Genomic DNA, 25,131 nt, shown 5'->3' with positions numbered 1-25,131 from the left:
TAAGTGGTTTGATAAGCTTCACTTTTCCTTTTGGGCTGTATCCACATCCTTATAATGGTCTGCTCAGTCAGTCACCAACTCAATTAAAAAAAGCTCTCCAAACAGTGAGGATGTTTGGGAGCACCTGTCTTGCCAATCATTGACACTAGCCCAGGGGAAACAACTTTGAGACATTGCCAGTGATGGTGACAAGTTATTTCAAGCAATAATTTGAGGTAATATTTTGTATAATGCTGTATCTTTATGTAAAGACACAAACCTAAATGACCCTGCTCTATTCCTCCCCTGGCCTCTCAACAATACATTATAAACCAATTTTTCCACTTTAACATTTTCCACAGGCTTATGTAGCTTTTCTCTCAAGCACTTCAGTATGTTTACGACCCCCTTAATTATCCATTTTGATCTCTCATCTTTCCTGTGATTCCTTCAACGTCTCCAAACTCATGATCCAGTATTTTATTTTCCAACCTTTGCCTCCTTTTCAGTCCCGCTGTGAAATATTGTGAAAATCACTCACCAGGTTAACACAGTTTGGCCAGTTACCCAATTGGAAAATGGGGTGAGCAAAGTATGCATTTGCTCCACGTTTGGGTCCTGGCTCCAACCAAACTAAATGTTCCAGACATTGGGAAGCAACCCAAGAAAGAACTCTAAAATGGTGAACTGAAAGTAGCATGGATCTTACAGCTGCTCCTGAGATCCAGGCTTATTTCTAGATTTACTTCTAGATTTCTTACAGTTATTACACTTCAGTAATATCAGATTTTTATTTTGATTCATTTTTAGTTCTTTTATACACAAAATCACAAATAAAGCGACCTTTTAATTCTGTTTTTACACAGCGCATGGTTCATGTGTGGAGTGAACTGCCAGAGGAAGTGGTGGATGCAGGTACAGTTACAATGTTTAAAAGACATTTGGATAAGTACATGAATGAGAAATGATTGGGAGGTTATGAGCCATGTGGGACTAGTTTAGTTTGGGATTATGGTTGGCACAGACTTGTTGGACTGAAGGGTCTGTTTCCGTACTGTATGACCCAATACTGTATAAAGACACCATTACTTTAAGAGCATCCGTATGGAATCTTACCATGACCATCACAATACTGCAGGATTACAGGCACTAAACTCCTGTTTAAAATTGTGGGAAAGGGCTAATGCAGTAATTGTTAGCATGATGCTAAACCTTGGCAGAGATAGCAGCCCAGGATTGAATCAATAGGCATTTAAAAAGGTACAGACTAACGGGATGAAAATCAGCACCAATGTGTTAACAGCAGATTATACTTGACTCACTTGATCGAGTTCTTTGAAGAAATGTAGTGGGCTTATGAGGGTCATTTGGTCGGTGTATTTGAATGGCCAAAAGACATTAGACAATGTACCACAAAACAGAAAAACAAAAAAAAACGGTGTATGCTGGCAATTGGAGATAAAAGCAGAAAATAGAGGTAATGTTCAGCAGGTCAGGCAGCATCTGCAGGGAGAGGGGAAAAGTAGTTAACAGTTCAGTTTCGATGAAAGGGCATCAACCTGAAGTACTAACTCTGATCGTCTCTCCACAGATACTGTCTGACTCGCTGAGTATTTCCACCATTTTCAGTTTTCGTAGCACATAATAGATTCGTATTTGTAATTGCAGAATTAATGGCCATGGGGTTAAAGGGACAGGGACAGCATGGCTATAAATTGGCTAAAAGATGGAAAGCAGAGGGTTCTGGCGAATTAATAATTTTATTGGCATAGATTTAGTGTCCAGTGAAATGGCATTGTTATTAAGTAGACAAGTGATTTAGGGCTGCATGGCAGCATGGCGGCTCAGTGGCTAGTACTGCTCTCTACCAGTGCCAGGCACCCGGGTTCAATCCCACCCTCGGGCAACTGTCTGTGTGGAGTTTACATGTTCTCCCAGTGTCTGCGTGGGTTTCATCCGGGTGCTCTGGTTCCCTCCCGGGTTCCAAAGATATGCAAGTTAGGTGGATTGGCCATGCTAAATTACCCTTAGAGTTTAGGGATATGTAGGTCTGGTGCATTAGCCATGAGAAATACAGGGATAGGGTGGGGGGATAGGGATGTGTCTAGGTGGGATGCTCTTTGGAGGGACTGTGCAGACATGTTGGGCCGAAGGGCCTGTTCCACACCATGTGGCTGAAGAGAGTACAGATGGCCCTGGATATTGAAGCTATTATATTTGGAAAATCTGTGAATTTTTAATTCACACTATCAAGAGCCTACTATATTCATTTAAAAGGAACATTAACTCGCCACCAAAGAAATTTAAAAAAAGCTACTGACGTCAGGGTAGAAAGGTCAATTGCATTAAAGTTACATTGACAATTTGCTCACCATTCTTCCAAAAGATTAAAACTTTTAGCAAAGGCTGCAGGAATAAAGGACGTGAAGTACAATGAATTCATAGAAGAGAGATGTGAAATTTTTAAGAAATATCAAAGAACCATCAAGCTTTATAGTATGTCTGCCCTGAGCAACAGATTTCAATGATGTCGTGACCATAGATTTAAAGGAACAGGATAAAGAAGAAAACATTCTCCTTTTACATTTTGTAGATTTGGCAATCAGCTTTTGTCACTTGTCAGTAATAACATAATAAGGGTAAAAATAATAATGGAAAACTGGACTTGGACCACTGGTGAAATTTCTTGTTGATGGTTGGGCTGTTGTTTGATAGTAATGAATTCAGAAATCCACGTGAGAATATGAACATAAATGTTGTGAACACAGTAGCAGAAAGCCCTTTTAGCAATGGGGTATATGAGAAGGGCCATAAAATAGTCAAAATGGGTCATAACATTTCTTTCAGATCAGCCAAACTGCAAATTATCATCTGTACTAATGTGGGCTATACATGCTAAGAATTCACTGCAGATGGTGGGTGAATATAATCTATATTATTAGTTTTTGGTAGGAATCCTGAAGTTCCATCAGTAATAAACGATCAGTATCCAGTTTCAGAAAGGATTACAATTAGCTTCACTTTTTTCAGAGAATTTGAATGCACTGCATGCAGGTAGAAAGGCTTTCATTAAAGCTGAGGTCTCAGAAAGCCTCGAGCTTTAAATTAAGCCCTTCAGAAACCAGTTTCAATCCGGGAGATATGTTTTATTATAACAGATTAAGGAATGGGGATGCCCAGCGAAGGTTAGTGGTAAAGACAGAAAAATAATAATTCTACAGCATAGGAACCAGAATGTTTGGGTGAAGTCTTCAAGATTGCCTGCTTTAGATTACACATTTGTGGATTCACAGAATCCCTACAATGCAGGGAGAGCCATTTGGCCCATTGAGTTTGCACCAACCTTCTGAAATGCACCCCACCCAGACACCAACCCACATTTCCCATAGCCAGTCCACCTTGCCTGCATGTCCTTGAACACTACAGGGCACCTAACCTACACATCTTTGGACTGTGGAGGAAACCCACACAGACACAGGTAGAACATGCAAACTCCACATCGACAGTCACCCAAGGCAAGAATCAAACCCAGGTCTCTGGTGCTGTGAGGCAGCAGTGCTAACCACTGAGCCACCGTGTCACCCCAAAGATTCTAAAGGAGTAATAGAAAATAGTGAGAAGTCAGGTACTTTCAGTGCCTAAATTCAACTGTCCCAATTGACAGCTTGTCTGATGATAGACAGATTAGTTCTGATAGTCAATATGAGGTCATTAGTCCCAAAAGGACAACTGCCAAACATGGGTCCTAAGTTACGTAACTAGCCAAATGCAACTAGAAAAATGCAACTATTAGAAGTAGAGCAGGGATGGTTACTGGAAAATATAAAAGCTGAATGAGAGGCAAGATTAGGTCCATCGATTGGGAACATGAAGTACAAAGATGGAAGGGGAAAAAAAAATGCCATGGAAGCTGAAAAAGAGCAGGCCTGGGAGTGAATGTGGCCCAGGAAGAGATCTCAGATCACTGAAAGGGTTCCTATAAATCGGAAGAGGTGGTCAAACAGTAGTAGTAGGGAGTATAGTTTAACAAGGTCAAGAAATATAGCACAAACCAGGATAGAAGCCCTTGTGATCAAGAAGTCTTAATGGACATGAACAAAGTAGAAGACAAGTTAATAAAAGATGCCAAACTACAAGAACTATAAAGCTGGCAAGAATGTGCGGTGCACAACAAGGTGCGAGACAGAGCACAGCCTGTCCCAACACATAGGTGCAAGTACACTAAAAAAAAATCCTCCGACAGGATTGTAAGATTAATGTAAGGCTAGTGGCACACGGATTTGATGAAAAACTGAGGATCAAGATATAAGCAGGTTCACTAATGGTAGAAACGGCAATTTTGAAAGCTTTTCTTGGTTTGTTAGCAACAAATGTATAGATTTGTAGACATTAGTGTAACTGCAGATCAACTGATATCAAAGCTTCATTTTTTCAGGGTGATCTGCTCAGGATGAAAGTGCTTCTTTAATCCTGTAAAAGAGGCACTGAACACATTGGGGAACACTCAAAAATTTAAATACACACGTAAATGGCTTAAAAGATGCCTCTAGAGTTTTCAGTAAGGCCTGCCTTATTAAAATTAGGCTGTCTCTGTTAAAAGCAAACCGTGCCATGTTTTACTGGTATCACAAAGGATAGTTTTGAAGCAATTTTATGATACATGCAGATTTGATTTGTAGGCATGGGAGTGGTGAATTTAAAAACATTGTCATAAATGGGCTTAAAGCAGAATTCAAAATTGGAAGTCAGACATTTTAGGGCTTGTAAGTACGTTGGATGGGAAATCAGGCAGAATGGATCAAGCGTCAATTTGCATCTGCAACCTTACTTGAAAAGTGTTAGCCTCACTGCTTTTAGTCAAAGCAAGGCTTTATAAGAAGAGGCAGCGACTTATAAAACCGAAATGGAAGAATTTCAAAGGGTCACTGACCAGGGAACAGAAATTTCAAATGCTTCAAATGAATAAGGAAATTTTGTTATTTTAACACAGCGTGTTCTGGTCTGAAATACAGTGCTTGAAAAGTATGTTGGAACAGTTCCAACAATGCCACACATAACAGAATTGGACAAACGACTGAAGGGGAAAAGTTTCTAGGCTATGGTGCTGCCCCTCAGTGGGATAGCGCACTGGAAGTCAAACCTCTCTATTCCCTGACTCACCACAAAAGTTGAATATTTTTTCAAAACATGCAGAATTCTCTGATTTACACATCTTGTAAACCCAGGTTGGCAGAAAGCATGGAGCAGGTTTCGGTAATCTCAAGGGCTTGGCCTCCACAGCATTCCGCAGCCATGAGTTCCACAGATTCACTACCCTCTGGCTGAAGGCATTCCTTCCTATCTCAATTCTAAAGGGTCGTGCCTTCACTCTGAGGCTGTGCCCTTGGGTCCATGTCTCTCCTACTCATAGTAACACTTTCTTCACATCCACTCTTTCCAGGCCTCTCAGTATTCTGTAAGTTTCAATGAGATTCTTCCTCATTCTTCTAAACTCCATAGAGTACAGACAATGAGTCTCAACCACTCCTCCCATGACAAGCCAATCATCCCTGGGATCATGCTTGTAAACCTCCTTTGGACCCTCTCCAAATGCTAGCACACCCTTCCTTAGATATAGGGCCCAAAACTGCTCACAATATTCCAAATGCAGTCTAATCAGAGCCTTATACAGCCTCAGCAGTACATAGAGTCATACAGCATGGTAAAACAAACCTTTGGTCCAACTCATCCATGCTGACCATACATCCCAATCTGACCTAGTCCCACTTGCCAGCATTTGGCCCATATCCCTCTAAACTTTTCCGATTCATATACCCATCCAGATGCCTTTTAAATGTTTTAATTGTACCCGCCGCTCTACCACTTCCTCTGGCAGCTCGCTCCATACACACACCAACCCTCTGCATGAAAAAGTTACCCCTCAGGTCCTTTTAAATCTTTCCTCTCTCACCTTAAACCTATGCCCTCTAGTTTTGAACTCCCCCACCCTAGGAAAAAGACCTTGGCCCTTTATTCCATCTATGCCCCTCATGATTTTATAAATCTCTATAAGGTCACCTCTCAGCTTCCGATGCTCCAGGGAAAAAAAGCCCCAGCCTATCCAGACCCTCCCTATAGCTCAAATCCCCCTAGTCCCAACAACATCCTTGTAAACCTTTTCTGCACCCTGTCAAGTTTAACAACATCCTTCCTACAGAAGGGCAACTAGAATTGTACGCAGTCTTCTAAAAGTGGCCTCACCAGTGGCCTGTACAGTCACAAAGTGACGTTCCAACTCCTGTACTCAATGTTATGACCAATGAAGGCAACCATGCCAAATGCCTTCTTCACCCACCTGTCTACCTGCAACTCCACTTTCAAGGAACTATGTACCTGCTCCTCTCTGTCTCTTTGTTCGGCAACATTCCCCAGGGCCCTACCATTAATTCTATAAGTCCTGCCCTGTTGTGCTTTCCCAAAATGCAGCATCTCACATTTATGTAAATTAAACTCCATCTGTCACTCCTCGGCCCATTGGCCCATTTGATCAAGGTTCCGTCATACTCTGAGATAAACTTCTTCACTTTACATTATACCACCTGCTTTGGTGTCATCAGCAAACTTACTAACCATATCTCCTATATTCATATCCATATCATTTATACATATGACAAAAAGCAGTGGTCCCAGTCCTGATCTTTGTGGCACACCACTGGTCACGAGCTTCCAGTTCAAAAAAAATCCTCCACCACCACCCTCTGATTCCTACGTTCAAGCCAATCTTGTACCTCACTGGCCAGCTCCTCCGGATTCTACATGACCTAACCTTACTGACCAATCTACCATGCAGAACCTTGTCAAACGCTGTGCTGAAGTCCATATAGACAACATCTACTGCTCTGCCTTCATCATTCATTTTTGTCACCTCTTCAATAAACTCAATCAAGTTAGTGAGACACAATTTCCCACACACAATGCCACTGCCTTTCCCTAATCATTCATTGTCTTTCCAAATGCATGTAAATCCTTGTCCCTCAGAATACCGTCCAACCACCACTGATGTCAGGCTCACAAATCTATAGTTCCCTGGCTTTTCCTTACCACTTTTCTTAAATAGTGGCACCACATTAGCCAACCTCCAGTCTTCCAGCACCTCATCTATGGCTATCGATGATATAAATATTTCAGCAAGGAGTGCAGCATACTCTTCTCTAGCTTCCCACAAAGTTCTGGAAAACACCTGATCAGATCCCAGGGATTTATCTCCCTTTATGTGTTTTAAGACCTCCAGCACCTCCTCTTCTGTAATATGAACTCTTTTCAGACATCACTACTTATTTCCCCAAGTTCCCTAGCATCCATGTCCTTCTCCACAGTTAATACTGACGCAAAATATTTGTTTAGTATCTCACCCATCTCCTGTGGTTCCACACATAGATTGTCACATTGATCTTTAAGGGGCCATATTCTCTCCCTAGTTACTCTTTCTCCCTTAATGTATTTATGGAATCTCTCTGGATTCTCCTTAACTCTATTTGCCAAAGCTCTCTCATATCCCCTTTTTGCCCTCCTGATTTCCTTCTTAAGTATACTCCTTATATTTTTCTAGGGATTCACTGAATCCCAGCTGTCTATACCTGATATATGCTTCCTTCTTTTTCTTGACCACACCCTCAATTTCTCTAGTCATCCCGCATTACCTACACCTGCCAGCCTTTCCCTTCACAATAACAGGAATACTGTCTCTGAACTCTCATTATCTCATTCTTAAAGGCCTCCCACTTCCCAACCGTCCCTTTATCTGCAAATAGCTTCCTCCAATCAACATCCCTGCTTTTGAATTCTAGCCTTCTTGGAAGAAATGCTACATTGCATTTGCATTCCTAACTGCCAAATGAGCCTTCAGAGATTCTTGAATGAGGACTCCCAAGTCCCTTTGTGCTTCAGATTTCCGAAGCCTTTCTCCACTTAGAAAACAGTTTACACCTCTGTTCTTTCCACCAAAGTACATTACTTCACACTTTCCCACGTTGTATTGCATCTGCCAATTTTTTGCCCACTCTCCTAGCCTATCCAAGTCCTTCTGCAGCCTCCCCACTTCCTCATCACTGCCTGTCCCACCACCTATCTTTGTGTCATCTGCAAGCTTAGCAACAATGCCCTCAGTTCCTTCATTCAGATCAATAATGAATAATGTAAGTAACTGTGAGCACTGACCCATGGAACTCCACTAGTTACTGGTTGCCATCTTAAAAAAGACCCCTTTATCCCAAATCTCCATCTTTTGCCAGTCAGCCCATCCTCTAAACATGCCAGAATTTTCCCCTAACACCAAGGGCTCTTATTTAGCAGTCTCCTATGCAGAACCTTGTCAAAGATTTTCTGGAAATCCAAATTGATCACATCAACTGGCTCTCCTTTGTCTAACTTAGTCATTACCTCCTCAAAGCATTCCAACACATTTGTTGGCATGAACACCCTTTGATAAAGCCGCGATGACTCAGCCCTATTTTACCATGCACTGTCACATGCTCCGCAATCTCATCCTTAATAACGGACTCCAAGATCTTAACAATGACCGAATTAAGGCTCACTTATAATTTTCTATCTTCTATTTCCCTCCTTTCTTAAACAGGGCTGCTACATTAGTCATTCTCCAGTCCTCTTGGACCCTCCCTGAGTGTGGTAATTGTTGAAAGATTACCACCAATGCCTCCACAATCCCCTCAGCTGTTTTCTTCAGAACTCTGGGGGGTAGTCCATCTGGTTCAGGTGATTTATCTGCCTTCAGACCTTTCAGCTTCACTAGCACCTTCTCCTTAGTGACAGCCACTACAGTCACTTCTGCCCCCTGACTCTCTTGTAATTCTGGTACGCTGCTGGTGTCTTTCACTGTGAAAAGAGATGCAAAGTACGTATTCATTCTTCTGCTATTTCTTTGTTTCCCATTACTACTTCTCCAGCACCAAATTACTGAAAGGATTTCTGCCCTATCCTGATCTAAAGTGCAACTATTCCGGGCATTTCTACACTTTCTTGCTGACTAATAATTAACGATATTTCCTTAACCTGCATGCAATTTTGTAAAGATTTTAAGAGATTTTGGATTTTTTTTACTAAATGTGTGTGGCATTTTTCTGACTTCAGTTATTCATGTCTGAGAGGACTGAATGAGGAACACATACCTGTGTAGCTCATGTAGTTGTCAAATGGCGTGTCATAATATCGCATTTGCCCACACGTATCGTTTACAGGGTCGGGATCCCGACAAAGTTTGCTCTTAGGGGTTGGAGTGGTGTCGGCGCACAGGTCTCCGGTCTCCATCGAAGCGACAGTCTCCCTGCACGGGTCATCACATGACTCCTTCTCGCTTACTCCTTTGAAAACGTGGTACAAGCCCAGTATATGGCCCAACTCGTGGATCATGGTGTTGGTGTGGCCAGGCCTCCCATAGTAGGATGGGTTTAGGACAACCCCACCTGGAAATAAACACAAAGACGTCAGCCAAGCCTGACAGCCTGAACTCTCGCCCAACACATTCAAAAGTGAGAATCCCAACTTCTGGACACTTGACGGGCAGCTGATCAGATGGTAGATCTGACAGATCAAAGTACCACCCAGGATTGATTAGAAGGTAGCCTCCTATTGCTGTAGAGTGTCCAGCATCAGTCCAGTGCCCCATGTGGTGTGATACTAAGTCTTACAATGAAGCACAATCCCAGATTTTATAATCTTTGTGTGCTTACTGTCAGGCAAGTACAGAGGTGAGTGGGTGGGAGCAATAAAAATGTAGGCCCTGCTATGGTGGGAAGTAAAACAGTCGTATTCCCAAACTCGAAAGAATTTACATATTGACTTCAGCTGAGTGCAGACTTTAATTGCAATCGCTGCCTGGGGTCCGAGATCCACCGACACGGACTGACAATGTCTACACATTAAGATCGGCCAACGAAGTCAGTTATCTGAGGGATGTCGGAGACCAGAACTGTATTCAAGAAAGGCTACTGTCTTCAGTTACGAAACAGCAAATAGAAAAGGGTACAAACCATCTGGCAAACTGTGACTCTCCAAGAACCAATGTCATGACGTTTCATATCAATACAAGACAGACATGCAAAGAAGATGGCTGGGGTTCAGTGGCCAATTCTGAAGTTGCATCATATTGGATTCAAAGCCTTTATTGCCTCTCTTTTCACAGATGCTGCTAGACTTGTTGAGTTTCTTTCAGAACTCTGTGTCTCTTTGTAATAGAAGACAAGGATTGGGATAAAGGGGGCATTTTTAGGATTGCAACTTGTAACTAAACGAATGCACCAAGGATCAATGCTGGGGCTACAATTATTTACAATAAATATATGAATGAATTGGAGGAGGGAAGTGAATGACCTATCAACAAGTTTGTGGATGATACAAACGTAGATAGGATAGCAAGTGGTGAGGACGACACAAAGAATAAAAACACAATGTAGCAAAATGTGAGGTTTCACAGGAGGAATAGAGGAGCGTAATATTACTTAAATGGAGAAAGACGGCAGAAAGCTGCAGCACAGAAGGACTGGAGGCTTCTCGTGCATAAATCACAGAAAGCTGGCGTACAAGTTTAGCAGGTAATAGGGATGGCAAATGGAATGTTGATCTTTATTTTAAAGGAAATGGAGTTAAAAATAGGCAAGTCTTGCTAAAACTATAGAACGCACTCGTTAGACTACACTTAGAAGACTGAACAGTTTGGGTCCAGTATCTAAGGAAAGATATCCCGGCATTGGAGGCAGTCCAGAGAAGTTTCACTAAGCTGAGCCACGGAAAGGAGAGATTTCCTTATGAGGAGTGGTTGAGTAGGTTAGGCTTATATTCAACAGTGTTTAAGAGAATGAGGAGAAATCTTATTGAAACATACAAGATTCTTAGGGAGCTTGACAGGTTAGATTCTGAGAGGTTGTTTCCCTTATGGGAGAGTCTGGGACCAGAGGGCATAATCTCACAGTAAGGGGTTTGGGACAGAGATGAGGGAGAATTGCTTCTCTCTGTGGGTAGCGAATCAGTGGAATTTTTTTTACAGCAAACAAATGTCAAGGCTGGGTCGTGAAGTAGATTGAAGGCTGAGATAGGCATATTTTAATTAGTAAGGGTATTGAGGGTTATTGGGAAAAGGCAGAACAGCGGGGGTGAGGATTATCAGGTCGTCCATGATCATATTGAATGTCAGAGCAATCTCAATGTGCTGAATGGCCTACTCCTGCTCCTATATCATAAAGCATGGATTGACAAACCTCAAATTCACATCAGCAACCATTTAATTTCTTTACCTATTTGTGAAATATGACACAAAATGAGACTAGAATGTGCTTGTGAAATGGAAATTAAATTTAACAGATCAGAACAATAGTTTCAACAACCATGCAGCTGTCTTATCCACGGGAACCTGAGAGGAGACACTGAAGTAGGGAGACAACATTACTTCCATTCTATTGTTCAATTAAAACTCAAACAGCAAAGGTTCTCAGTTTAGTGTTTCCTACAGCATCTTCAAAGTGACAAATTAATGGCTGCTATTTGGAACTCATTACTACTAACTGTTTCACAGTCAATCTTGTCATCAAGGTATTATGATATGTGAGGAGCTTTAATATGTCATAAAGCACAGAGAATTGAAACTGTCTAAATTGCTTTTCCATGCTGATCTAGTAAGGGGCACAACTTTCGAGCCCAAAGGAGCTGTTATCATTCTTGGGAAAAGGAAATTCAGTTCCTATTCCTACCCTTTGGCTACAGAGCCAGCAAAACCATCATGTGTGTCAGCCTTGGTTCAGTGGCTGCTTTCACCCCTCAGGTTCAGCTGTACTCCTAAGATGAAAACTCATATCTAGATTGCCAATGTTAAACTGATGGATCAGAATCCTGAAAAAATTATAGATATTTGATTACTATTAGTTAAGGAAAGAGAACTGTGACAGCAAAGAAAAATAAACTGTTGGCAATATCCTGTGGGAAGCCCATGGAATGCCATACCTGTAAAGTATGAAGGAAACTTCAGTCAGGGACAGATCTAACAAGAAGAGATAAAGGGAGGCTGACTATCCCCCTCTCAGCAGACGTCACCTATTGCGGGCAAGTAAGTTTTACCCTCCAGGAAGATACAAAAAAATCAATTAAAAACCAATTGCAATGCTAATCTGTGTGTCTGTTATTCATCAGACATCACAGTGCATGGACTAAAGTGCTGTCAGCTTTGGGAACAGCCATTTTAAACACTTCTGTACTGCAGGTAACAAAGGGAAACACTTTCTCTCTCACCTTGAATGCTGGATTTCAGTCACTGTCAAACAGAGCCAGAAGAGAATTTCGGCCAAATCACAAAACTTTAAATCTTGAAGTTGACTGCTCAACTGACAACATCAGCACTACCACTGCCAGTCAATAATGGGAACAACATCATTCATCTGCTGTTCACAAACAGTTCCGAGACACGTCTGTTTCTTTTTCCATTTTTATTTTTTTGAGCTCATGACTCATTTCTACATTGTGCCTGTGTGTAGTGTTGCTATTTCTTCTTGTATTTGCTAATTAATGAACTCACTCTTTTTATTTGGCAGAAAAGTCCTGGTTAAGTTGGCTCCTTTTAAAACACAAGTCCATTTGGGTCTGGAACAAAAGTGTTCACAAGGGAAGGGATCTTTTTTGATTAAACTTGTTGCAACCAACCAAGGGGCTGGGTGAAAAACCAAGGAGAGTCTGTTCATCCTTCCTCACCTGGGACCTAAACAACTTGGGTATCCCTTCTGGAACCATATCAAATTATGGAATCTTGACTGTAATAACACCACAGTGTGAGGGAATGCTGTATTGACAGAGGTGCTGTCTTTTGGATGAGACATTAACCAATGGCCCATCTGTATCTTCAACTGATGTAAATGACAATGTTCTTTTTTTCATTCATTCATGGGATGAAGGCCAGCATTTATTGTCCATCCCTAATTGCCCAGAGGGCAGTTAGGAGTCAACCACATTTCTGCAGGTCTGGAGCTGCATTTAGGCCAGACCAGGTAAGGATGGCAGTTTCCTTTACATTAGTGGACCAGATGGGTTTTCACAACAATCGACAATGGATTCACAGTCATCGTTAGACTGTTAATTCCAGACTTTGTTTTTAATCAAATTCAAATTCCACTTTCTGCTGTGACGGGATTCAGACCCAGGTCCCCAGGACATTACCTAGATCTCTGGATTAATAGTCCAGTCATAATACCACTAGGCAACTGCTTCCCCTCTTGTTCGAAGATGAAGAAAACTCTTCTATTTGTTTCTCATATTTATCCCTCAAACGACACCCAAGACAGTCATATATCTCACTGTTGTCTCCAGGATCATCCTTTGTGAAAAATTGGCTACTGAGTTAATCCACGTGGCATCTTGTCATTACTGATATGAAGCTACCATTCCCTTCCCCTCACTATATATTCTCTTCACGGAAACACAAGCAATTAGATACAGTACTAACCCACAGCATACAAGAAGCCCATCTACATATTGACATCAGAACATTTGTGCTTTTATAAAGTAGTAAAATTATCCATCAAACTAATTAACAGAGACAGATGCAGAGAGATCTTTGCAGGATTGAAAACTCTCCTGGCTCATTGTGCAGTGAAACTGTATGTACTCAATAAAAGAACATTTACATAACTGTAGAAATTCTGGAATGGATCCCTCTGGAAAAAGTCAAAAATCACACGATGCAATGTCGTTTGATTTGCGACTTTGTCCACCCCAGCCCAACACTGGCACCTCCACATCATCCCTCCAGAAAGGCAAGGGTAAGAACACTATTTACAAGTACTTAAAGTAAAGCTTTGAGAAGGTTCACCTTGCTTTTATGCTTGGAATAGAGAACAGTCATTAACTGAACTGGCAGGAACACAGCGCAAGTGTCTGTAACGAGGACAGAGTTCTTGGACAGGCTCACAATGGGAGGTTTATTGGTTACGTGACTGCCAATAAGAACTTTACTAGGAATAGGCAGGTTGTAATTTTCTCACTGAACTAAGTCCTTCAATTCCTTCCACCACATGTTATCCTTTTAGTACATTTATATTCTAGTTAACATTAAGGTACAAGCCCTGGCCAAGTCAGAGGAAGGGAGAGTGTTTTCCCAGTTTGGTTAAATGTGAGCCAATGCCTTCTGAAGCAGTCACCATTTCTTTCAGAAATCCAAAAAGATTGAGGGGCAGTCTGTCTTTTCACTTGGATTTTGTTCCAGTAATTGTAACCAATAGTCTAGAACCAGCATATGTCAGGGTTCTGAAGAATATAAGATGACCAGGTAGATAGAAGACAAATTGTTGGGATTAAAAATTATATTAAGAGATAAAATGCTGTAAGGGGTGAGGAAGTGAGGCTAACAATGTTGCTATCAGCTTGGTGAGAAGCCAATTCAGCCTCTTTGGAATTCAGAAGCATAATAAGAAATGATGAGCACAGCCTACTGAATCTAATAAGGGTGGGAGGGATGGGTGGATTTGGAGTGAGACAGATGGAAGAGTCAGAAAAAAATGCAATGAATTCCACCGTCACGGTTAGTCAGCTGTACCCGCAGTTTGCTCCTGAGTTACAGACATTGTTAAATCTCAACTGTCACACGGGCATCAAGTGCGGAGTGGAAGAGCATGGGCAAAACATAACTCTCATGCTTTTGGGTAGTAGTGTTAATGAAGCCGATCATGCTAACATACAATAGACGATACAGGATCGTATCGAGCTGAGCATTTTGCAAAGGGAGCAGAACAGAACAGACTGAACAGCTTAAATAAAAGGTAATAATTTATAGCTAACTGGCACGAGCCAGATACATTTGTCTGGTTGATGTCTGTCCAGTTCCATTGTAAAATATGGCTGTGCTCAAAGGTGAACAAGGAAAACACTTTTTCAAGTAGTATACACTGTGGGCGATGGCTCAGATGGGATTTGGGATTGAACATAAGAAACAGGAGCAGCTGTAGGCCATTCAGCCTCTCAAGCCTGCTTTCCATTCAACAAGATCAAGGCTGATCTGCCTCAGGTCTCACTCCTCATTTATGCCAGCTCTGCATCATTTGAACTCCCCGATATTTCAAAAATCTACCTTTCTTGAAATACCTTCAGTAATCCAGCTTCCACAACTCTCTGAGGTAAAGAATTCCAGACATACACTATCGTCTGGGAGAAGAAATTCCTTCACATCTCAGTTTTAAATGAGTGTCTCCTTATTCTGTAACTTTGTCCCCTAGTTCAAGATTCCCCTGTAGTTGAAACATCATCCCAACACCTACTTTGTCAGACCCTGTCAGAATCTTGTATGTTGCAATAAGTTCACCCCTCATTCTTCTGGACTCTAATGACTGAAGGTGTCACCTGTTCAGCCATTCTTGATGTCAACTCCTTCAACCCCAGGAATTAGCCGAGTCAATCTCTGTTGAACAGCCTCCAATGTCAGCATGTAGTTTCTTAAAAATGGGAATTAAAAATGCATACAGTACTCCAGATACAGTCTCACAAGCCGCCTTATATAGGTGCATTAATACTTCCCTATTTTTAAACACCAAACCCCCAGCAATAAAGGCCAAAATTCCATTTCCTTCCTAATTACTTGCTGCACACTAACTTTTTATGTTTTACGCACAAGGAAGCCCAGATGCCTCGGTGCTATGCTCTTTTACTGTCTCTTTCCATTTAAATCATAGGTTGCCTTTTGAAATATACTAAAATACATGACCTCTCACTTTCCTACATTAAACTCCATCTGCCAAGTTTTTGCTCAGTCACAGCCTATGTCCTCATGTACGCCTATTTATTTTTGCATTGTTAGAAAACTTGGATACATCACACTCTGCTCCCTCCTCCAAGAGGGGGAATAATTGAGGCCCCAGAACTGACCCTTATGCCATTCCTCTAGTTATGTCTTTCCAGCCTGATGAAACTCATTCATCCCAACCGTCTGTCTTCTGTGTGTTAACCAATCCTGAGTCCATGTCAATACATTAATTCCCATATAACGAGCTCCTACCTCACGCACTAACTTTTTACAGGGCACCTCACTGAACGCCTTCAGAAAATCCAATTACACTACCTTTGCTGGTTGCCCGTTATTAACTATAATTGTTACATCATCAAAGAACTCCAGCAAATTTGTCAAGCAAGGCTTTCTTTCACAAGATCATGTTGATTCGGTTTGAGTGCCCTTAATAATGGACTCTAGCATTTTCCCAGTGGCAGACGTTAGGCTAACTGGCCTGTAATTTCCTGCTTTCTAGTCTGCCACCCCACTGAACAAGATGGCATCGGACTAGAGCTCCTGAGCCAGAGCTTGTCTGCTCCGACCACTTTTTTCTTTTTATTTCTTTTTTTCGCTTTGTTCCTGTTTTCTTTACACCTTTACGTATCACATGTACTGAGCTCGATTAGCATCGGCAACAGCGAAAGTTCATCGCGGACCTCAAGCAAGTCCAGTGCAAACCTCAAGTGGGCCCAGAGCACGGATCTTGGGCAAGCCCACCGTGTACCTTGAGCGAATCCAGCGCGTCAACCTCAGGTAGGCCAAGCGCATGGGGACAGTGAGCCCAGCACAGAACTCAATCGAGCCTAGTGCGGACCCTGAGTGAGTCCTTACTCACTGTTACCAGGGCCAGCAAAAGATCTGGCGTCGGAATTGGCAGCTGCTACGTCAGCGGAGGCGATGTCGGTGACGTAGGCCGAGTGAGAAAAGATGGTGCCTGAGGATCAGCAACTTCAATGTTGGTTGCGTCCGGTGTGGATGGTGGAGAAGTGATGGTGGTGGATTGATGGTGCAGGTATCTCTGCTGGTGATAAGCTGGCTCAGGACTGACGGACTCCCTTTAAGCTATATCTTTCTTTTCCGTATTGGCAAATTTTTCAAAATGACACCGAATCATGGTGACAAATAGAAGGTTTTCACTGCATGTTATTGTATTGTACTGTAAAATACACCTGGCAATAAAATCATTCATTCACACTTGAACAGGCACATCACATGAGCAGTTTCCCAATCCACTGGAACTCTTCCAAAATTCATTGAGTTCTGGAATATTTTGACCAACGACTCCACCGTCTCTGTAGCCACTTCATTTAAAAACCCTTGGATGGGGGCTATCGGGTCACAGCATCTTGACTTCCTTCATGCTGTTAGTCTATCAAATACTTTGTCCAGTACTCTCGATGTGGTCTTCTGTACATCGGTGAAACCAAACATGTACCAGGTGACCGTTTCACCGAGCATCTCTGCCTGGCCCAAAACAGCCAGCCCAACCTGCCCATTTCAAATCCCCTCCCCACTCCCACTTCGACGTGTCCATCCTCGGCCTCCTCCAGTGTCACATTGAATTAGGTCACAAATTTGAGGAACAACACCTTATCTTCCATCTGGGCACCCCACAGCCCACAGGACTTCACACTGTGTTCTCTAATTTCAAATAACCTTCCCACCTAGCCCCTACCTCCTCCCTTCCATTCCACCTTACAACCTTCCCTTCCAGCCACCAACCGGATTCATCCCTCCCATCGACCAACCAGGTCGTACCTATTACCAGTGCCCACCTATCACCACTGTTCTGCTACCCTCCCTCCCCCCTTTATCTGCAGCTTCCCCGACCCCCATATCCAGTCCTGAAGAAGGGTAATACCCGAAATGTTGATTGGTCCTTTCCTCCAGATGTTGCCTGGCCTGCTGTGTTCTTCCAACCTCCTGTTTGTTTACTTTGTCTCTTGTGACAGGGACTATTACAATTTCTTTCATCTCATTAACACCATGCCTACTGTTATGTTTACAGTGTCCATGACCATGAAGCTCAATGCAAAATATTGGTTTAAATTATCTAACATTTCCTTGCTTCCTCATCATCAATTTCCCAGTTGCATCTTCCAAGAGTCCCACACTTCATTTAGCTACTCTCATGCTTCCTTTATACCTGTGGAAGCACTTGCCCTTAGTTTCTTACTTCTTGCCAATTTATTTTCATAATTGATGTTCACTCTCTTTATTAGCTTTTTACTCATCCCCTGCTGCTTCTGAAAATAACTCCCCCAGCCTACCATTAGTTTTTGCTACCCTTTATTCTTTAGTTTTTGATTGAATCCTCTTCTTTACTGCCTTAGTTAAACACTGTTCATCCTGCCCATCAAGCCCTTCTTTGTGACTGGAATTAATTTTTGCTGATATTATGAAATATCTGCTTAAAGGTCTGTTATTGCTTATCTACTGGCCTACCTCTTCTTTTATTCTATCAGCCAACTTTAGGCAACTCTTTCTTCGTACTTCTGTAACTACCCTAATTTAAGTTGAGGACATTAGTTTGAGACTCGAGTTTCTCTCCCTCAAACTGCATTTGACATTCTCCTACGTTGTGATCAAAATCTCCCTGAAGGTACCTTAACTGTGAAATTTCTGCTTAATCCTACCTCATTCCACATTACTGGATGTAAAATAACCTATTCCCAGGAAGGCTGTGCCAAATACCACTGTGAGAGACAATTCCTGATGCATTCTGGAGATTCGTCTTACATGATACCCTTCCCCATCTAATTTGCCCAGTCAATATGCAGATTAAAATCACCCATAACTATCATAGCACCTTCTTACATTCTTCCATTATTTCCCAATTTATACTCGTCCTACCGTGAGGCATCTCTTTGGGGACCTATAGTCAAATATTATCTGTGATTTCTTTCCTTTGCCATTTCTTATTTCCAACCGAATGTATTCCATTTCATGATTAAAACATTGCATTAGCAGAGGAGCCGGGAATTAGGAATAGGACAGATTGCATTAGTAGAGGAACTAGGATATGGGAATGGGACAGGTTCTATTAGTGGAGAAGCCAGGATTTGGGGAACAGGTTAGATTATGTCAGCAGAGGAGTTGGGATTTGGGAATGGGACAGGTTGTGTTAGTGGAGAAGCTGGGATTTGGGGAATAGGATAGATTGCATTAGCAGAGGAGCAGAGATTTGGGAATGGGACAGGTTGCGTTAGCAGAAGAGCAGGGATTTGGGAATGGGACAGATTGTGTTAGTGGAGAAGCCAGGATTTGGGGAATAGGATAGTTTGTGTTAGTGGAGAAGCAGGGATTTGGGGAATAGGATAGATTGTGTTAGAGGAGGAGCAGGGATTTGGGGAAAAGGATAGGTTATGTTAACAGAGGGGCAGGGATTTGGGAACGGGACAGGTTGCATTAGCGAAGGAGCAGGGATTTAGGGAATAGGATAGATTGCATTAACGGAGGACCAGGAATTTGGGAATGGGGCAGTTTGTGCTAGTAGAGAAGCCGAAATTAGGAAATGGGACCCACATTTTACATGCGCGTTTGTTATAACGGACTGTGATTGGTGCATTATCTCTGGAGAAAAAGATGAATACTAGTCCGCCTGGTCATGTTAGTTTGTTTTTAGAAAGTGATTACAGCACCATCGCCTGGAATAGTTAGGACATTACCACAGAAATGTGACCAACTCAAAAAAACCGGGCCCTCCAAGCTGAACGGGTTGGAGAAGAGGATCAACAAGAAACATGCAGGTAGGAGAGCTTCAGGAAAACTAAAACACAAAAGGAAATATTCCAGGGAGAATGGACTACTCAGGGCCCAAACATCTGAGGAATAACCCGGCATCAACATGAAAGACATTATTTCCCAGGGACAGCATTCAAAGACAGGGCTGGTCACAATGACATTAAAGCTGTAAAGGAGAATTAATTTTAGCATTTCAAGGATCAGTATGTGCAGTCGCAGCTTGCAATAGAGGGAGAAGAAAGGGTGGAGATTGGAAGCAAGGGTTGAAGAGATTTTCCAGTTCAGGGAGAAAACAGGAGACAACAGGTATGGAGTGATCAGTGCGCACGGAAAAGTGAGGGAGCGCATCCTCCACTGTGTCCAAGTGCACTGAGAAAAGTTCAAAGTATTCCACTAAGTGGCAGACATAGAGAGGACCCATACGAGTATCCGTAGCCACCATCTTGAGCAAGTGAGTTAAGGGAGATGTTGTTCATTGTGCAGGCCAAGGAGGCTGATGATGGACAGGAACTATAAGAAGAGTGAGAGTATCTAAATTAAGTGTGGGACGCTTGGAAGATGCAACTGGGAATTTGATAATGAGGAAACAGGGGAATGTCAGATAGTTTACACCAATATTTTCCCCGAGACCATCCAAGTGGGGAGTCAAAATAGAGAGACTGTTTGTCTACGTTGAAATGGAGATTGTTCGAGTCAGGAGAAACAACTGGCAAAGAGACCAAGCACATTGGAAAAGTCACAGATACTTATAAGGATACGTGGAGGAAGGAAATAGCAGAATTCAGAAGAAATCAGTTGAGTGGGTCAGGAACGTGCTGCAAGAATGGGTCTCACAGGGCAGTCCTGTTCATGGTTCCTGGGAAGGAGGTGAAAGGAGTGGGTTGGGAAATGGAGAGGTTGGAGGCTGCAGAGGGGAGCTCTCCACAGGAGATGCGATCCAGTGACAGTCCTAGATTCATTGATGTGATGTTGAGTCATGGGGCTCATGTGACACAGGAGAGAAACAGAACTCAGTCTCTTCTAGAGGCTGGTAGGTCAAACAGTAGCAAAACCACCTTTGTCTACAGGTTTGTTGACAATGGAGGGATGGAGCAAAGGCAATGGGACAAGTTCAGAGAGTGAACATTAGAGCAAGCAAGGGTAGCAGAGATATTGAGATAGACACCTTCATGATGGCTGGTCCCAAGGGAAAATTCTAGAGAGGACTGCATGCCAATGAAGGGAGAATACTCAACAACTCAATATTACTGGCATAAACAGTTGGAAGGAGCTGGGGTATGGAGGAAAAGACTCCAAATGTGGACATGGAGGCAAAAGCAATGAAAGACGAGCTCAAAACCATGCAGAGATTGAAATTCAATGAGGTAGGTGTGTCAGGGATGAAGCTGCGACACTTTCTAAGGACAGATCATCCACGATCAGACTGAGGAAGGTCAGAGACTATTGTGAACACATGACAAATGGTGAGATTAGAAGAAGGGCTGGGCTCAGAGGGAAAGGAAGGAGAAGAAGAAACCAGAGGGTTTTTCTGTTCCCAACAGCTGTTGAAACTCGTGATCCTTCACACCTAAAGGGAAAGGTTTCTGTTCTCAGTAAAGGATTGGATGAGAACGAGAAGGAAATGAAACTGAGAACAAAAACAACTTTTGAGATCCCCTGAACGGGTTCTTCTGGAAGGGAGATGTTGACAGAATGCGTGTAGCATGCCATTGAGTGCAAATCCTACAATGTGATAAGACCATGAATGTGTAAGAGGTATCTGTAATCGTGTAAATAAAAGCAAAATCCCATGGGTGCTGGAAATCCGTAACAAAAGCAGAAAATATTGGAGTAACTCAGCAAGTTTGGTAGCATCTGTGGACAGAGAGACAGAATGAACATTTTGAGTCTTTTTCAGAATTTTCTGAAGGATACTGGATTCAATGTTAACTTGTTAGGGACACTTCCACTGCACCACCAGAGACTTGGGCTGTCAGGCTAGGTAGAAGGAGACACAGAAGTTTTGTCATGGAGGGTGGGGTTGGTACCTAGTGACCAGGTGGAGCCCATTGCTAAAGAGGGGGGCACCATGAGCTGTGATCCCTGCCATCATTTTCCCTTCTCTGTACATGCATTGCTGGCAGAAAATGGTTAGAGGAACCCCCAGGATGGGCGGACTAAGTGTCAGTTTGATGGACATTGCCTTTTCAATCTCATGTTCTGGTCACTGAGTTGATGTATTGCCTTCTCCCAGTTGCTGGACACTCTGAACTTCCATGTGGATGAATGATGGACACATGGCTCTTGTTACTGGGAATGCGGCATGTCTCACTGTCTGGATGCAGCCCCCATAGAGGCGCAGGAACAGACCCTTCGGTCCAACCAGTCCATGCCGATCTTAATCCAAAACTAAACTACTCCCACCTGCCTGCTCCTGGCCCATATCCATCCAAACCTTTCCTATTCATGTACTTATCCAAAAGTCTTTTAAACGTTGTAATTGTACCCACATCTACCACTTCCTCAGGAAGTTCATTCCACATGTGAACCACCCTCTGCGTAATAAAGCTGCCCCTCATGTCTTTTCCAAATCTCTCTTCTTTCACCTTAAGAAATATGCCCTCTAGTCTTGAAATCCCCCACCATAAGGAAAAGATACCTACCATTAACCCTATCTATACGTCTCATGATTTTATAAACCTCTATAAGGTCACCTCTCAATCTCCTATGCTATCCAGCCTCTCCCTATAACTCAATCCATCTATTGAACTGAATTGAATATTCTTTATTGTCACATACATTCAAATAAAATGCAGTGAAAAGTGTGCACCATCGCACGTACATAAGGGCCATGTACAGAATAAAATAAAGAAAGATAACTTGAAGAGAATCCAACTTTACCTCTGCCAGAGTCCCGCTCCGGGCTTTCCAGCCCATGCCATGCCACCGAGAGTGTCCTGCTCCGGGATGCACCATTCCGTGCTATGCCACTGTCGGGGGCCTACTCCACGTGGAAAACGAAAGCCCCACTCCAGGCCTCACAGGCCGACCGACAGACTCAGCCGGCCACCTCCGAAAACGCCAACGCCACACCGGAGCCCATCGAAGCCATTTCCCGCCAAAGACATCTCTCAGCCACCCATTGCCCTGGGACTCGGCCCCCACGATGTCCCGGTAAATGGCCTCACTGTTGCTCTGGGTACTTGGCCCTTCCGGGACTTGCTCCGACCCACGTCTGATCCGCCGATGATGCTCCAGCCTGCGCTCGCTCCACCGCCGCTGCAGGACTTGGCCCACACGCTCAGCTCCCACCCAGTCACCAGAAGAAGCCACTCCTTTTTATTCCCAGCAGTATCCCAGTAAATTGTTTCTGAACCCTCCCCAGCTTAATAATATCCTTGATATAAAATGGCGACCAGAACTGGACACAAAAATACTCCAGAAGAGGCCTCACCAATGTCATGTACAACCTCAACATTACGTCCCAACTCCTATTCCGAGACCCAAGAACCTCTTTCACTCCTTCTGTTCTCATTTCAGGTCCTTTCCTGCCAGCTGCTGGTGGTGGATTCATTCCTAACAAGGGTGAAGGCTGATGTAAGAGGAACAGAGCTAACAGTAAGCACAATAATAGGAAGCTGCCGCAGAGGGCTGAGGATCACCCAGTTTTGGGAGAGATCACAGATACAGGACACTACTGGAGTCTCAGAGACTTTCAGCCCCGACCCCATTTACTGGGGCCGTGTGAGGTGCAGCATCAATGCAGGCTCTGTATGCCTCAGGACACTGTAACGGACTGTACTGGATGCTGGAGCGAGACCTGAGAGTGGTAGTGATGGTGGGGGGGGGGGGTGGGTACAAGCCACCATGTCCCAGTGGCTGTGAAGGTCACCGTGCAGCTGAGTCTCTCTGCAACTGGTTCCCTTTAGGACGTGATGTGGGATCTCTCAGTTGTACCCCAACAAATACATATCACACCAGCTCATTCTATTCCCCGATGGCGAGGTCAGTGCTTCAGCCCAGTCAGTAGCATTTGGCAAAACAGTTGGCATTGCTCAGGGGCAAGGTGCCATTGACTGTAAACACATGGCAACGAGAGGATTGTCTCACAATACTGCGGAATTACTCACAGGAAGGACTTCCACTGCATTTATGACCAGTTGATCGCTTCCTGAAGGTGTGTGCCCACTACCCTGGCAGCTGCCAGGACTCCTACCTCCTGGTGCACCCTTGTGTACCTGGTGTGGTTGATGCTTTACAAGGCTGGTTATTGGGAGCCAAGGGCTACCCACTGTCAACATGACACCATTGTGCGACACCATTGTGCAACACCACCTTCCCCCAGGGACCAGTGAGAATGTATTTCCTCTGCTTGGTCAATTCTGGAAGCTCCTCCAGTATAGTCTGGATTAGTACAGGGATTCAGGATTGCAGGGAAAAGGCAGGAGAATGGAGTTGCGAAACCGGTCAGTCAGGATCGAATGGCGGAGCAGACCTGATGGGCTGAAAGGCCTCTTTCTGCTCCTGTGTCTGATGGTCTTACAGCCAGACAGAGTGTGTTGCACTATCCTGGTATGCTGTGCTCTGCACAATTAGATAAGGCAATGATGTGATGTGGGGAGCCGCAGCAGAAGGACGAGGGAGAGGAAGAGAAGACTAGGGAGGAGGAGGAGATTAGAGGAGGAGGAGACTTGGGAGGAGGAAGCAGTCATTGTGCATAACAGAGCTGAGTTACGTCAGGCACTACAGACCAGATACAAGCTCACTGACAGCGAGTACTAACAGAAGAGAGCTGGGTACAGCACATGGCTATGGACCATCAAATATCCTTTTGCCATGATGCTGAAAAATGGTTTGTAATGTGGGGGAGAACTATTGTTGGTGTTCCCTTTCACTGCCTGTAAATAAATGCTCATCTCTGTATCTGTCCGATTGTTTGCCTGTACGTGATGGTCTCCTACTGGATAATGACAAACAATGAGTCTATGATAGGCACTGGGAAGAGGGTAGCGCTAACTTATATACAGAGACCGTTTAGATGGGGTGTACCTATGGACTGTTAAACTGTGTGACCTGGTAATTAAACGGTGACTATGGTGACAGAATGGGCTGTATGCGCAGGAGTATACACTATGCTGGCTACATGCCAATGGGCTTTTGCTGCTGATGAGGGGTAACACCGGATTGCTAATGCTTTTCTAGGCGCAAGGGATGTTGGTCTTTCAGTGGATACCTTCCGAATGATGAGTTGGGGCATTGTAAGATGGGGCTGGAATCATACATGGGAAGTACCACTGGGTTGGAATTAGATTATTAATGCAGCACATTTAGTAAGATTATGTGAGAGAACTTATCACATCTCAGAGCAAAAATCCCTCCAAAAAGCACAATTTGGACTGAGCCAAAAATATGCAAAATTGATCCCAGTGTTTCTTCCTTCACATGTTCCATTACCAGAGATAGTAGGAACTGCAGATGCCGGAGAATCTGAGATAACAAGGTGTAGAGCTGGATGAACACAGCAGGCCAAGCAGCATCAGAGGAGCAGGAAGGCTGACGTTTTGGGCCTAGACCGAAAGAAGAAGGCCTAGACTGAAGAAGGGTCTGGGCCCAAAATGTCAGCCTTCCTGCTCCTCTGA

At 43.4% G+C, this 25,131-nt stretch overlaps 1 protein-coding gene across 1 annotated transcript in view; it reads right to left on the bottom strand.

Annotated features, from left to right (window-relative positions):
- Positions 1 to 25,131, bottom strand: part of LOC109930284 (pappalysin-2) — a 340,597-nt gene that overhangs the window by 236,343 nt on the left and 79,123 nt on the right. The window contains exon 4 of the mRNA XM_048602074.1: positions 9,144 to 9,437. Coding sequence (XP_048458031.1) covers positions 9,144 to 9,437 — 294 coding nt within the window. The remainder of the gene's footprint in view (positions 1 to 9,143; positions 9,438 to 25,131) is intronic.

Source organism: Rhincodon typus, chromosome 10, assembly GCF_021869965.1.
Source record: "Rhincodon typus isolate 14 chromosome 10, sRhiTyp1.1, whole genome shotgun sequence".
Lineage (NCBI taxonomy): Eukaryota > Metazoa > Chordata > Chondrichthyes > Orectolobiformes > Rhincodontidae > Rhincodon > Rhincodon typus.
Note: the sequence above shows the minus strand (reverse complement) of the source record. Positions and strands in the feature narration are given on the sequence as shown.